This window comes from Pelobates fuscus, chromosome 1 (assembly GCF_036172605.1).
Source record: "Pelobates fuscus isolate aPelFus1 chromosome 1, aPelFus1.pri, whole genome shotgun sequence".
NCBI classification, from domain to species: domain Eukaryota; kingdom Metazoa; phylum Chordata; class Amphibia; order Anura; family Pelobatidae; genus Pelobates; species Pelobates fuscus.
This window is the reverse complement of record NC_086317.1, coordinates 351,496,928-351,513,950: the sequence shown is the minus strand read 5'-3', so window position 1 is coordinate 351,513,950 and position 17,023 is coordinate 351,496,928. Positions and strand designations below refer to the sequence as shown.

General features: G+C 37.5%; 1 protein-coding gene across 4 annotated transcripts in view; it reads right to left on the bottom strand.

The window, feature by feature from the left end:
* Positions 1 to 4,452: 4,452 nt before the first annotated feature.
* The window catches only part of RBM26 (RNA binding motif protein 26), a 68,023-nt gene continuing 55,452 nt past the window's right edge, over positions 4,453 to 17,023 (bottom strand). For 3 of the 4 annotated variants that reach the window (XM_063425819.1, XM_063425817.1, XM_063425816.1), the window contains exons 22-23: positions 11,626 to 11,739; positions 10,021 to 11,176 (exon numbers count right to left, since the gene is read on the bottom strand). In XM_063425819.1, the coding sequence (XP_063281889.1) occupies positions 11,087 to 11,176; positions 11,626 to 11,739 (204 nt within the window). In that variant the 3' untranslated portion in view covers positions 10,021 to 11,086. Of the gene's footprint in view, positions 4,923 to 9,660; positions 9,728 to 10,020; positions 11,177 to 11,625; positions 11,740 to 17,023 lie in introns of those variants that run through there. The other variant, XR_010083984.1, reaches the window with a different exon arrangement.

The window sequence follows — 17,023 nt, the reverse complement described above, 5'->3', positions numbered from 1 at the left end:
GCGATCAGAGAGAACGGGGGTGGGATGGAGGGGAAAACACAGCCCGCGACGGCGGGCAAAGTCCCAGGGGAGAACACCCAGCTACACCAACGATGTGGTCAAAAACAAACACCAAATACAGAAATATAATAATATTATCAAGAGCTATAAGCAACAATTGCAAAATACATGTAAAGAACACAACACAAAATGCAATCAGTATTAGAGCTCAGTAAGGTACTTAGCTGTCTGAGGAAGCAGCAAAGAAAGAGAGGGATTGTGGGAGACACAGGACTTATATAGCTACTTCCTCTATTATGTGATTGGCTACCGGTTATGCCTGTACAGTTTTTTCTTTCATTTTTTGATAATATTTATATTCCTCTATCTTTGCTGCTGAGGAAATAAAGAAAGAGTTATGCATAATATGAGCCTCCGTGTCTTTAATAAAATTAGTCTTCAAAGCAGCATCTATATTACGATATGCATGTTCTGAGTGCACACACAATGTCTTTCTTTCAATTAATATTAGGAGTTCTGCTGCATTCCATTGGGTTGAGCACCCTGCTCCAGGAGATCCTCTGGAAGTTACAATAAAAAAAAAAAAAAAAAAAAGACACATAAGCCTGATTAAAGTCTTTGGCTCTTTAGACGTACATTTGTAAGTAACATTTAAGGCCTGACTAGTAGCATAGTTCTTGCAATTTTAAGCCCTGCCATGTTTATCTTACATTTTAAAATTAATATAGGACTCACTGACATCAGTCACTTTTAAGTAGTGGTAAACTTAAACACAGTATGGTTTTATTTTGAGACTAAATCCACATATTTGTCTGTGAAGAATTTTAAAAGCCTTGATAAAATTGTATGATGTTCCCCTATTACATGGTACATTGATATGCTACATAAAGCATTTAGGCTAATTTCTCCACAACATACTTGAGATTTTGTCTTTGAAGAATGCAGCATCAGTTCATATCAGTTTCATAAAATTGTATTACTCACTGTGCATCTGGATAATATTTAAAGGATCACTATAGTGTCAGGAAAACAAACTAGTTTTCCTGACACTATATCATCCTTAGGACCACCCTCAGGGCCCCCCTCCCTTGGTGCTGAAGTGGTTTTAAACCCCTTCAGCTACTTACCTTAATCCAGCGCCAGCTCCCGTCCTATGGACGTTCTGCACGATGGATGCGATTTTTGCATCCAGCGTCGCAGAAGCGCCTCTAGTGGCTTCCAGAAAGACAGCCACTAGAGGCTGGATTAACCCTGCAATGTAAACATAGCAGTTTCTCTGAAACTGCATTGTTTACATCTGAAGGGTTAAAACCTGGGGGACCTGGCCCCCAGACCACTTCATTGAGCTGAAGTGGTCAGGGTGACTACAGTGTCCCTTTAGCAATTACATTTACAGTTGTAGCACATGGTTTATTTTTTACATACTGGTATTTCATTACATAAATGAAAATGACACAAGGTTCCTTTAAAAAAAAGTGCTTTATTTCTTTTTAGAAAAAATATATATATAAAAGTAAACAAAAATCAAGTACCAACATTACAGATGATTTATATCAAGCTTGATTTCCACACCAAATTATCCAGCTGGATTTTGTTTTCCTGCTCGCGTCATATCAAGAGTTGTATTTTCATGAAATTTGAAAAAAACAAAACATAGCTTGCTGCTATAGTGAATGTATTCCACCTACTGTATGACTCCAGAACAGAGGTAGTGATTTTAAAACAAAAACATTTATAAAGAACCAACAAATTCCATCACCGTACAATGAGCGGACATAAGATACAAATAACTGAGTAACATTACACATTTAAACAAGCTAGAACATAAAATGAAGACATGAATTATGAAATCAATTGAATAGGTTTGGATTTCATTAACAGCTTATAGAGCAGCATTGGTTGGTCCAGTGTCCAAAATGCCTCCACATAAAATGGTAGATGAATGTCTTAATAGAGGCCAAAAAAGAGAGTGTGTTTGAATGGAGGGTAAATAAATAAGTGAGTAGATGTTTACATAAGTGGGACGAATTACATTAAAATAGGCAGATCTTTGGGTCAGCTTGAGTAAATGCCATGCTGACTATACCATAAAAAATGGTTTTGGAGGCCTTACAACTAAAGGACACCTCCAAGTAAACTGTCCAAACAAGCTAAATGTTATCAGAAAGGTACATATACCACTGGAGAATTTAGTAAGCAATAGCACTCACTATTGGTGTAATTTAGCAATGTATGTTGCAATTAGTGATATTACCATAATTTAGGTCAATGTATAATTCCTACATAAGCATGTGTATATGATATGAATAGCACATCTATTAGCTATTTGTGTATCAGACATAGAAACATTGTATAAATGGCTCCAATTGCTGTAAAATTGAGAAGATGCTCATGGCTAGCCTAAAACAAAAATATAAAATGTAATTGTTAAAAAGTTTGTCGCTACTTTATAATGGATGTTTATGAAGAAGAGATAATTTAAATGCCAATAATGCCTTTAAACCTTAGCCCAGGACTTTTCACTTATATTTATAATTGTATTTTCACATGTATTTTAAAGAAAAGCATATTGGGACGGTTCATGATTAACATGTCTCTACATTAGCCTGTTGTGCCGTTTCTTTAAAAAAACAGTGCTGAATGCACTGCACTTTAAAGGGACAATGTAGGCACTAAACCCATTTATTTTTTTTAAATTTGTTATAGTGCATGGAGTCCCCCGGCACTGTCCCTTCATTCAGTGTTAAACCATTTTCAAGTAGATTAACACTGAATGAGGGCCCTGGTTTCCTACAGGCCTGCCACCACTGGCAAAGAAATAGATTACATAGTCCCTTGCAGCCATACCAATTCATACCTACAACGACCCTGCGATAGGTTGAATGTGGTCAGCTGACACACTCAGCGAATCACAGCTGTCCATTGCTGCTAAGGCAAATGCCTTCTCATTATCCCCAGCAGGGGACAGGTTTCTGGGCACTCTTGTTTAGCATTAAAACTTAAAAAAAAAAAAAAAAAAAAGTTTAATGGTGAATGGAAGACCAGCACCAGGGAACCAAAGGGGCCTACCTTTAGCAATGTTAAATTTAAGCAATATATACATGGATATTTAATATGCTTGTCCCCACCTTCTATAGTGTATATTCCCTCTGATACTGCTCACTAAAAACATCATTCATGCTTTAGTAACCCAGTTTTATTTGCCACAAATACACGTTTTGTATTTTAGCACCCTAAATTAGTAATCCTGTTTGAATACAGAGGACTCTTTCACCTGGGTTTCAAGTTCAATTCAACTATCATAATGAATATTATTGTTCGGATAATAATTTATATTGTAGTTGCATGTGTGAATAGTCATAGCATTCAATGACTTTGTCGATTTATTATTATGCAGGGTAGAGCAATACATCCAGGCTTCTATAAAGCATGAAGAAGCACAAGGATTTTCTCTACAAAATTATATTATACAAAACATCAGAAAACATGTTTATTTGCTCAAGTAAAAAAAAATAGACAAAAAAACCCTCGTCTGTGAATCCCCAGTTTATCAGTTTAAGAAAATTGAACGGTCATGCTGCTTGAAACAGCTTAAGTTGTTTTCCTGGTGTCCACATTTTAAAGTACCAGTAATTAAGTATTTTAAAATAAATACATAGGAAATAAATGTCTTAGACCTACTAATATTTAAGCAGCCAATGTAAAACTCCCAAATTCCAAGTGATCAGAAAATATATTTATTAAAATGACAAGATAAAGAGTTGGAGATATTTTAGCTGTTGAATGCAGAAAGGAGGGGTTCACTTTTACAGTGCATACAACACATTTGCAAAGGACCATTAAAGTTTTAATATCAAAGATTTTTATAAAAGGGCTTCCTTCTATAAATTTAACATACCCACGTATACTAAGGCATAGACACTGAAGGCACAAACAACCTTTATAGATAGTTTCTGGTCAATTACTTTTTACATGCTTAAATAGATTTTCAACAGTTACTCTACCTGCAGACATGAAGTAATAGCTCCCCCTAACCTGCAGTAACCAATAAGAAAGTTGTACATGCCATTAGGAAGCAAAGCTTATTGTGAATTTAGTAAATAACTAACTGAACTACAAGACCCAGAACCCTGTGCCCTGAGGCAATGAAAAGAGTTTTGAAATTTCAAGCCAGCACCGTCCTTCATATAGAGTCAAGCAGGCACCTTCCCAGATTTATAAAGGACTAAAACACAAGTTATAGGCAAGCGTTTCGGCTAGTGACTATCACCTTTCCAATATCCGTAAACAGGGCAAGTAGCCATATTGCCTAATTACTTATAGTGCTGATTGAAGCATGTCCAACAATTCAAATTCTATAGACCAAAGTGAGAGTCTTCCGATTACGTCAAGCTACTTCCAGACACAAGCAGCACTGAAGGCCGATTGTATCATTTAAAAAAAAAAAAAAAAAAAAAAAAAAAAGGATCTACACAAGTTTGAAAATAGGGGGTCATTACTAGTTTTGAGTGCCCCTTTAACTGATTTTTGGTGATAGAATAATATTAGCTAGAAGACTGGTGTATTTTTCTGTAAATGTTACTACGGAGAACCATTGAAATTCTAATAATCCAGTAACTAACTGGACTAACGCAAGCTAGAAAAATCCTCCATATGAAATAAAAATAAAGGAGGAAATATAAGGCACACAATTCTTCTAATAAAAATATTAAGGTATTTGCCAAGATATAGCTATATAAATAAAATAAGACTAGTTAAATAATATACCCTACACAAAAAAAATAAAATCCTTCTAAAGTTTTTCTGCTGATTAGTTAGAGTGTAATAATTTCCGAGTAAATGCGAAATAAATTAATTTAATTTAAAAAAAAAAAAAAAACCTTCCAGGTTGAAACTCAGGTTTCTGAGATTGATAGTGCATCCTGAAAAGAAAAAGAGGGAAAAAAATGTAGATTAATATCACACATTATGATTACAGTAATACACAAAGTTGTAGCATGTGCACATAACTGAACATTGCCAAAAAAAATACAAACAAACAAACAAAACAAAAAAACACTCTGGGATTAAAGAGAAGTTAACATTTAAACTATATGTGAATAAAGGATAGCCACATTTGTGAAAAACTATTTTAAAATATTACATTTTGTGAACTACTCATGTTCCCATAGAGAGTCTGCATACTTGCTAGGGATCGACCGATTATCGGTTTTACCGATATAATCGGCCGATATTTGGTATTTTCGGCAATATCGGTATCGGCCAATAGGGATACCGATAATACCTCCCAGGACCGCCAAGCTCATTACAAGCCCGGCGGTCCTGGTGGGGGCGGGCAGCAAGCGTTTACTCACCTCCCAGCAGCTCCTCCAGCTCCCCAGTGTAAATCTCGCGAGACCCGCGGCCAGCTCTGACGGCCGCTGGTCTCGCGAGATTTACACTGGGGAGCTGGAGGAGCTGCTGGGAGGTGAGTAAACGCTTGCTGCCCCCCCTCCCACAGCTAAGCCAATGCCACTGGACCACCAGGGATTAACATATCCCCCCTCCCTGGCAAGGCAACAAGCAGGGAGGGGGACAACAAAAAACTAATAATAATAATTAAATATATATATAAAAAAAAATTAATATAAAAATAAAAAAAATAATTTAATAAAAAATGCCCCCTCACACATACACTCTTATTATACACATGCACTACACAAACACACTGTGTATATAATTCAGTGTGTTTGTATAGTGTGTGTATAATAATGCAGTGTGTGTGTATAATGCACACTACACAAACACACTGCATTATAAACACACACACACACTATACAAACACACTGCATTAGATACATACACACACACTATACAAACACACGCTGCATTATACACACACACACACACACTATACAAACACACACTGCATTATATACACACACACTACAAACACACACTGCATTATATACACACACACTATACAAACACTGCATTATATACACAGTGTGTTTGTGTAGTGTGTTTATATAATTCAGTGTCTTTGTGTAGTGTGTTTATATAATTCAGTGTCTTTGTGTAGTGTGTTTATATAATTCAGTGTCTTTGTGTAGTGTGTTTATATAATTCAGTGTGTGTTTATATAATTCAGTGTGTGTTTGTGTAGTGTGTTTATATAATGCACACTACACACACACTCTGCATTATATACATACACTATACAAACACACACACTGCATTATATAAACACACTACATTCACTATACACACACTACACAAATACACACACACTCTGCATTCCTTATATACACACACTACACAAGCACGCACACTTTGCATTTAGTATATACAGCATTCACTTTACACACACACACTGCATTCACTTTACGCACACTACCTACACACTACACAAACACTGTTTTCATTATATACACACTAGACAAATACACACTGCATCCACTACACACACTAGACAAATACACACTGTATCCACTACACAAACACACACTGCATCCACTACACAAACACACACTGCATCCACTACACAAACACACACTGCATCCACTACACAAACACACACTGCATCCACTACACACACACTACACACACACTGCATCCACTACACACACACTACACAAACACTACACAAACATACACAGCTCCCCTGTCTAAACACACTGCATCCACTACACACACACACACTACACAAACACTACATCCACTACACACACACTACACAAACATACACAGCTCCCCTGTCTAAACACACTGCATCCACTACACGTGGCATGTATATTTTGTGCATTTACCTTTAGAAATAGTTTTTATTTTACAAAATGGTAAATGTACAGAATATCGGCAAATTATATCGGCTATCGGCCTAAAAGTTCACAGAATATCGGTATCGGTATCGGCTCTAAAAAATCAATATCGGTCGATCCCTAATACTTGCAAACCTTTGTGTTTAAAGGGACTCTCCAGTGCCAGGAAAACCAATCCACTGCAGAATCCAGCACAGGTTGCTGAATGGGTTAAAACCACTTAAGTGGCTTAGCTGAATCTAGCGCCGATGTCCCTCAGAGCTGGGTGAGGCTCCGCCCACGCTCCTCCCCTGCCGATGTCAGCCGGCAGGGGAGACCTAATGCACATGCGCGGCAATGGCCGCACGTGCATTTTACCTCCACATAGGAAAGCATTATTCAATGCTTTCCTATGGGGATTCCGGCGACGCTGGAGGTCCTCATGCATAGAGGAGGATTTAACCCTGCAAAGTAGTTACTGCAGTTGTTAAGGGTGATGGGAGTTGGCACCCAGACCACTCCAATGGGCAGAAGTGGTCCGGGTGCCTGGAGTGTCCCTTTAACTTTTTCTCTTTTTTTTTTTTTTTTTTTTATTCTTTATTTTGGTGTGCATGGAAATATAACAAGTGGGCTTGACATGCCCCAAAGGCTTTGACAAGCTTATTACTAAACATATGTTAACATTTGGACAGCATGTGCTACATTCTGGACCTTTTTTTTTGTTAAATATCAACTTTACAGGATAACATCGTATGTTCAGTTTTAAAGGGTTGTACATAGTGGCATTTGCAATAGACATGTGAATGTATGAACATAGAGGCTTAAACTTTGTCTTTATAAACGATTGGGCAAATTATTGATAAGTAGATAGTACTTGGTGCACCCTTTAACGTCTTAACCCTGGCTCTCGTGTTTGCGTAATTTGAAACAGCAACAGATAGCTTCTAAAGTAAACACACTGTGTTGTAAGATCTGATTGAAAATGAAACTATTTTCATGGTGACTGAGAATTATGGCCATAAGTGTGGCTATAGCAGCATAAACAGAAACAAAAGCGATTTAACCCATAATTGGCAAATAATTGAGCATTGAGAATGCAAGGGCAAAACCTATAAAACAAAACTGTTTATTATTTACGCTAAAGTTGTTTTGGTGTGAAGAGTTTCCTTTTAAAAACAACAACTCTCTGGGGGAAATGTTATTAGTAGGTACTGCATTATGGACTAACCCAAAACTATAAATATTTGATTTACACATTCATTTTGGTTTGATTCACATTTTCCCTGTACCTGAACTACACCATGGCTAGTTTAGACCTTTTCACTAGTTTTATATTTCATATTTGGGACCATTCTAATTTTCCTACATCCTTTCAAATTTTATCCAAAAATTATTTATTTTTTGAGATTTCTTCTCTTAGCCTTTGCCACGGTAAAAAAATTGATATGTCTTTAAAATCAGGAAGACTGGTAACTGTTTAGAATTGGTAATGGATACATTTTACATGAAAGTAGCCACGTCGCAAAAGAAGCCATCATTCCATTCACCTGTTCCAACATGTGTTGTTCCCTTGTCAAAATGCTAATGCTGGCTTAATGGAGGCACTCTACATATTCTGTATAGTGTAACACAGCAAAATGCAAAAAGTAACTAGGCCTTCCACACTACTGGGCAAGGTATGTCTTCTTGTAGATCAGATACAGCTGTATCCGGTCTCATTAGTCCTCATTACCTGATTAGATTATTATAGTCATTTATATATCTAATATCGCCAATGGATTCCGTAGCGCTTTACAATATTATGAGAGGGGGGATTTAACTATAAATAAGACAATTACAATAAAACGTACAGGAACAAATCGGTTGATTATATGATGTACATTGGCAGAGAGGTTTGGAAAAATAAAACTGGATACATGTATCAGAGCATTTTAGGGACATTTACAGCATTTGTATATTTTACAGTTGCAGAAATCTTTGTAAATCTGTCACAACATTCACTAGAAATGGGTGAGATGTGATTACCAAATAGACTGCAATAAAACAGGGGTTAAAGGGAAACTCCAATGCCAGGAAAACAATCTGTTTTCCTGGCACTGCAGGTCTCCTCTCCCTCCCACCCCCCAGTTGCTGAAGGGGTGAAAACCCCTTCAGTAACTTACCAGAGGCAGCGACATGTCCCACGTCGCTGCTTCTTCCTCCGCCACCGCTCCTCCCTGTGATTGCGTCGGCCAGTGGGCGAGACTGATACTGCCCACCGACCAGGGAGACCTAATGCGCATGCACGGCAATGCCGCGCATGTGCATTAGAGCGCCCCATAGGAAAGCATTGAAAATGCTTTTCAATGCTTTGCTATGGGGAAATGAGCGACGCTGGAGGTCCTCACATAGCGTGAAGACGTCCAGCGACGCTCTAGCACAGGTTTCTTGTGCTAGGGACACGGAAGTGCCCTCTAGTGGCTGTCTAGTAGACAGCCACTAGAGGTGGAGTTAACCCTGCAAGGTAATTATTGCAGTTTATAAAAAACTGCAATAATTACACTTGTAGGGTTAAGGGTAGTGGGAGTTGGCACCCAGACCACTCCAATGGGCAGAATGGGTCTGGCTGTCTGGAGTGTCCCTTTAAAGAAGTTGGTGAAGCTACCATGCAGGTTTTGGATGAGTGGGCTCAATCTAATATCAATAAACAAAGTCCACATATAAAACCAGCGCAAGAAACAAAAAAAAAATCAAAAAATACTATATAACAATGTTTAAGTCATATCTTGACTGAATTTTATTTGGGTCAACTGACAATATGACTAATCTATTGTCTTTGAAAAGGAAACATTTAATAAGCAAATGCAATTAGGATTATTATTTTTATTTATATTTTAATTACCTTCCTCGCATAGAAGACATCCTTGCGGTATCTTGTCAATTAGATTAAAATTGCATGCGTAGTAGTGCTGGTAGGAGAAAAAGCACACAAAAATGTCCTTAGCCAAAAATGTTAAATTTAGATGCAAATACATAAAAAAAAAAAAAAAAAAATACAAAAAAAAAGCTAAAATGCATTTTATCATCTTAGAAATCACTTTATCTCTGCGTTGTGTGTCAGGGTTAATGCAGTAAAGTAAATTACAACGAAGATGTTATAAGACAACAGCATTCGTGCAAAAATCAGTAAATTTTTCAAGTGTACAGTTTAAAACTGTATTTCAACTAATATTAATAAACAATTCATAAACCAATAGAGGAATAATATAAATTGAGATACTTTATTTTTAACATTCACAGCCCTTTTGATTTTGAATACAAAGTATGTTATATAGAGGTCTATGAAATTCTATAAAATAATAAAACGCATGCGCATAATATCTTTAACTCACCAATGCCTGTAGAGTTTCTTAGATCTTTGAACAATGATGGTCCAATATAACTAGCAGGGACAAGTGTTTTCTTTGAATTCAAAATTCAGTTTACACATACGGAGATGCCTTTCGAAGAGCAATTTTAAGTCACCTTATTAAGTGAATGCACTTTCCAAAAACTAATTGCACATATTTTGTTTGATGTATAAAGTTTATGGTTTACAGTGACACCACAAAACAGTTTGTATATTTTCTTGAATGTGTGTGGGTAAGTAAGCTGAATCCATTGGAATGGTTATTTTTTTTTGGTTTGTTTCTTTTCAATTTCTCGTTTTTTTTCCAACCCACTTTTGTCAACTACGAACAAAGCTCTATTGTCGTTATTGCTTATAGATTTTTTTTTTGTGTTTTTTTTGTTTTTTTGGACCATTCCATTTCTTTATTTTTTTTTCAACACGTTAAAGTCACAAGGACTTGCTTGCAAAGCAGTTATACAATGTTATTAAAATCCAAAGGTAAAATACGTTCACAAAATAAATTGAACAAAAAGGCTACTACATAGTAAAGCCTACTCATAACACTATGTATTATGTATACATAATATGTGAGACCTCAGTTCAGCAGTTCAATCAACCCATGACTGAAAACATTCATAGATTTTTAAAGCAAACTTTCATTCTGTTATAAGAAACACATTGTTCATTTGCATTCGACAAGATCCAGAGAATTGTACACCCAGCAAAGTGTGCATAATAAAACATTGCATATGTGTATAGTATGATGCGTTGTGCGATCATTTACTGAAATGTAACAAAAACAGAAAACTTTCAAGTCTGCTTTTCAAAGTGTCCAGTACACCTTTTCTCACATAAATGTAGGAATACATTTTATGGAAAAGTGCATGAGGTGATCTTAAATTGATTTCTAGGCATTTTCCGGTCAGTCTGAATGAAATCATCTTCTCCAAGATCGTGACTCGTTATCTTCTTCCTCTTCGTCATCATCCTGAAGCAATGAGTCGTCCACAATGGAGTCTTCCTGAAACTAAAATGTTCAAAATATGAATTTCACAAAGAACTAATAGAGATACTGTAATTTACAACAGTAACACCTAGGTATTGTATTTATATACACAACACATTTGAACTTTTCATATAAAAATATTTTTTTTTCTGTATGGATTATTCTTTACCAAAAGACCAACTCAACTTAAAGAGTTAAAGTGGAAAGAAAAGTATTTGAGGGAAATCTTAGAAGTTTAGTTTTTACATATGAAAAGGCATTTTCCAACAAACTTTAAATATTTGAAATTGCAGTTTCTGTTTTTACACCATCTAGGTCCAGGGGAATCAATTTGCCTCCTGCAGCAGTCTTCTGCTCTAATCGTGCTCAGCAGCTAAAGATAACTGTGCACCCAATTCCATAAAAAAGAAGGAATTTTAAATATTTTCACTTTTACATACATGCACATATAGAATTGTGTTAACACTTACATCTTCCTCCTCCTGTTCAGCATCTTCAGCCTCCATGCTAGATGTATTTTGAACTGGTTTATTCCAAGCTAATTTTAAGTCTTGTCCTTTAAAATGCTTTCCGTGAATTGCAGCCTGAATGGATGTAAATATAGTGAGAAGGGACAGATTTTAAATCATATCAAAGGTTCCCATATAAACATCTAAATGTAAAAAGCCTGTTAAAATAGTGAAAGAACTGTTAGAATGCATTGCCTATGTAACCAATGAAACCTTACTAATAAACCGTTTTAAAAATGATCTTCTATAAACTAAAGGGAAATTTGACTTGCATACTTTTCAAATCACATTTTCTTTCCCCAAAGTCGTAATAAAACACAACAAAGTTTAAAATGCTTCAAACCACTTCAGATAAAAACACCAATGCCTTAATGTAAGGTGTTTAGGGTCAAAACAAAAAGGACACGGAAAGAGAACAATATTTATGAGAAATTATTGTGGCAATGTTTCCTAGGTACCTGATCAGTTATAAGCTTTTTGTTCTTCAAAATATTTAGAACCTATTAAATTAACCATTATTGGACTGTAAACCTTTGGAATTTTTTCTATAAACACTTCAGTAAGTATTTTAGAATGTTCCACTCCACTATTCATTAGCCCTACTTATACCCTTTGTGTCACTATATCCCACTCCCTCTAGCATGTAAGCTCATTGAGCAGGGCACTCAACCCTCTGTTCCTGTGCGTCCATTTGTCTGGTTACCATTACGTGTGTTAGTCCCACCCATTGTACAGCGCTACGGAATTTGCTGGCGCTATGTAAATAATAATACGTTTTCTCACACATGTAATAATGGTTTCATGACAGAGCTTTAGATCATCTCCCTTTTCTGCATACAATGAGGGGAGGAGATAAGTAAACAATAGCCATTGCATGCTGTAAAATAATGAAATTGTATGGTTACATTAAATCTATTTTAAAAAATCCTGAGTGGGTTGCTCAATCCGTACAATTAATATATATTTGTTACCAAATACTCTAGTGGTTGAGTGAGTACATTTTGTGTTCGTCCTCCTAATTTCTTTTCTAGTCCCTTGTGGCGAGCTCCACAAGCCTCCCCAACTCACCTGTGTTTTATGTATTCTCACTGCATTTACTTCTTCATAAACTGGTTTACACTATTTGTAGCATACTCAGTTGTATTACAATTTGAGCTGTAACATCATTTGTCAGATATAGATATAGATATATATAAAGCTAGTCTGTAAAATGTAATGTGTGTATAATTCAAGAATCATATATATATATATATTTTACAGACTAGCTTTATATATATTTATATCTATATCTATATCTATATCTGACAAATGATGTTACAGCTCAAATTGTAATACAACTGAGTATGCTACAAATAGTGTAAACCAGTTTATGAAGAAGTACCGTATTTATCGGCGTATAACACGCACTTTTTCCCCCTGAAAATAGGGGGGAAATCGTGGGTGCGTGTTATACGCCGATATCCCATAATTACTTACCTGTCCTGAAGCGTGGGCCGGCTTCACAGCTTGCACCGCGGTACAGGAACTTTAATTTCATGTTCCGGTTTCCGGCGGGACTGAAAGGAAGTGTGCACACTTCCTTTCAGTCCCGCCGGAAACCGGAACATGAAATTAAAGTTCCTGTACCGCGGTGCAAGCTGTGAAGCCGGCCCACGCTTCAGGACAGGTAAGTAATTATGGGAGGGGGAAGTACACTATGGGAGGGGAGGGGGAAGTACACTATGGGGGGGGGGGGGGGGGGGGGAAGTACACTATGGGAGGGGGGGGGGAAGTACACTATGGGTGGGGAGGGGAGGGGGGAAGTACATTATGGGAGGGGGGGAGAATACTATGGGAGGGGGGGAGAATACTATGGGAGGGGAGAATGGGAGGGGGAGAATACTATGGGAGGGGGGAGAATACTATGGGAGGGGAGGGGGGGAATACTATGGGAGGGGAGGGGGGGGAGAATACTATGGGAGGGGAGGGGGGGAATACTATGGGAGGGGAGGGGGGGAATACTATGGGAGGGGAGGGGGGGAATACTATGGGAGGGGAGGGGGGGAATACTATGGGAGGGGAGGGGAGGGGGGAATACTATGGGAGGGGAGGGGGAGAATACTATGGGAGGGGAGGGGGGGAGAATACTATGGGAGGGGAGGGGGAGAATGCTATGGGAGAGGAGGGGGGGGGAGAATGCTATGGGAGAGGAGGGGGGGGGAATGCTATGGGAGGGGAGGGGGGGGAATGCTATGGGAGGGGAGGGGGGGGAATGCTATGGGAGGGGAGGGGGGGAGAATACTATGGCAGGGGAGGGGGAGAATACTATGGGAGGGGAGGGGGGAGAATACTATGGGAGGGGAGGGGGGAGAATACTATGGGATGAGGGGGGAATACTATGGGATGAGGGGGGAATACTATGGGATGAGGGGGGGGGGGAATACTATGGGAGGGGGGGAAATTTCCTGGAATTTCTTTCTAAAAATGAGGTGCGTGTTATACGCCGGTGCGTGTTATACGCCGATAAATACGGTAAATGCAGTGAGAATACATAAAACACAGGTGAGTTGGGGAGGCTTGTGGAGCTCGCCACAAGGGACTAGAAAAGAAATTAGGAGGACGAACACAAAATGTACTCACTCAACCACTAGAGTATTTGGTAACATATAAATGGACACAGGAGAGTGAGGTGTTCTTGCAAATGTGTGTTTTAAAGGTTATATAATTATATGTTATATATTATATAAGTCTACTATTGTTACACAAAATGCATATGCATTTTATGCATCACTCCTGAATAGTTTTCCGTGACAACATCAGATGTATCCTGTGTTTGAGTGGATTATTTTCTACCAGGAAAATAGGTGACCGAGGTGCAGTGAGGGTTTTATAGTCCAAATCAACATCATGGGGAAGCAGCCATGAGCTATTTATTTTCTTCATATCCTGTGAGTGAATTGTTACAGTGTTTGTATATTCACAAACTGTATTATGCAATTTGTATTGTTTTAATTTATTTTTTCTAGATTTTCAGTTGTAACCCCATTTTTCCTGTATCCTTATCACAGCCACAGATCTACAACCAGATCAATATAAATTAAAGGGAAACTATAGGTACCATGACCACTTTAGCTGAAGTGGTCTTGGTGCACTGTCCTAGATCTCTTAATCCTGCAAAGCTAATTATTGCAGTTTTTAAGAAACTGCAATAATTAGCGTGATGAGTTAACTCCACCTCTAGTGACTGTCTACCAAACACCCACTAGAGGGACTTGCAGGCTATTAGGCAACTATTTGTCACCTGGCGCTGGACGTCGTCATGCTACGTATGGGGAAGTCCAGCATCACCTAAAAGGCCATAGGAAAGTATTGCTTAATGCTTTGTTATGGGAAAACCCCAATGCGAACACGGCCATTGCTGCGCATGCGCAGTAGGTCTCCCACGCCGATGGACATTGGCGCTGGACGGAGGTAAGTAACAGAAGGTGTTTTTAACAACTTTGCTTTCCTGGTACTATAGTTTCCCTTTAAGTATTACCGATTTGTATTATATTGGGTTGAGAATTATTGTTTTGAATAGCTTTTCAATGATACCTGCTCCATGTAACTATACATAAAAGTATTCAATCCACACAACGTTTTTCAGCTTAAGTGCTTTATGTCTATAGTCACCCATTTTAACTGCAAGTTATAAAAGTGCTGTTCTGGAAAAAAAAAAAAGAGGGTTTGCAAAGGCTGCAGGTAGATATACCCCCATGCATTACTCAACGAATATATGTTTTCATTTGGAGCAGATCTAAATAGCGATTTATATTTGTGTGGAGGGTTCCTTTAAATAATACTAACATTATTACTCATATTATCAAATATATTTATAATTTACTTTACCGATAATTATAGTGAACACTTGTGGTGATACCAATTTAATATTTCCTGTATGACACTTATTTTCCCCCATCTTTCCTTGAAAGTAGTTTAAAAGACAACTAACCTCCAAAGAACACCTCAAAAATGTAAAATAAAATCTAACACCCTTAGTAACAGCTGAATAAAGTGGCTGCTTTGGAAATTGTATGCTCAAATAAAAGTAACATGAAATAGCATAAATCAGTGTTAGCAACATACCCAAATAACTGGGACAGTCATAGAAGATTTATAGTACAATCTTAAAGCACAGCATAATGTGAAATGTAGAAACAATTACATGTTCAATGACAGCTGAACATGAGTTGTGTGATATTGAAGTCCCCAGGTATAAATTTTAAATCTGTACATATAAATTTATGGTATATTTAAAGGATTCTAAACTCATTACCATGCAGGACATGGCTCTTCTGTTCATAATCTCATAATAATGTCACACAAGTCAATTTGTTAATAGTATTTAGATGTGACATTTCAGATCAGAAACAAGTTTTAAATCTTTTTTAAAAGGCTTTAAACAATGAATGTTTTACTGATAACCCTGCCACCGCTTCTCTAGCGTGTTCTAAGAAAACAGCAAGTTGGATCCCAACACAACCAGCAAACTACATACTAAATTAAATATCATGGATCCCATACAACAAACCTACTTAAACCACATTTAAAGAAACAGCAAATATGCCTTGAAAAGTCAGTAAGTTAGGTTTTATGTAACCACAGCATGTGCTAAGCAGAGCTAATGAATCCTACTAGGTGTCAAAGTGACACACAAAATGCCTTTAAATGCAGTATAGAAGTTGAAAATTAATTTCTAGAACACAGTTCAAACCAACAATCATTTTAACATCACACATTTTAATGGCACACTTTACTACAACTTTTTACTTATAATAACTTAAATCAGTGGTTCCCAACCCAGTCCTCAGGTACCACCTTCCAGTCCAGGATTTAGGGATTACCCAGTTGTGTCTAAGGTGTTTTTAGAAGAAAAAAAAAACACTTTAGACACAACAGGGTAATCCCTAAATTCTGGACTGGTATGGGGTTACTTGAGGACTGGATTGGGAACCACTGACTTAAATCATTGCTCCTTTCATTCAAGTTTCATTATTATTATTATTGTTTTTGCAAATGATGGCTCAGCAGTTACATATTTTCATTTGATAACCATCATATGGTATGAACACCGCTTTTAACTAGCAGATATGTTACATGCACCAGTCAGAAAAAGTGCACTATAAAAAAAAAAAAAAAAAAACGCTTGACTGTCTTGTCAGGGTCAGTAGTGAGGTATCACTGAAATAGAAATTAGGGAGTCCCCCCAAAGTGACAGATTGCAAAGACAGTCGACACCTGGACTTGATATGGCCTTAATATGCAGCCAGTGGTGAAACTCCATTAAGAACAGCGCATGCCACGATCACAGCAATTGTGGTATCAATAATTGGACAGAATC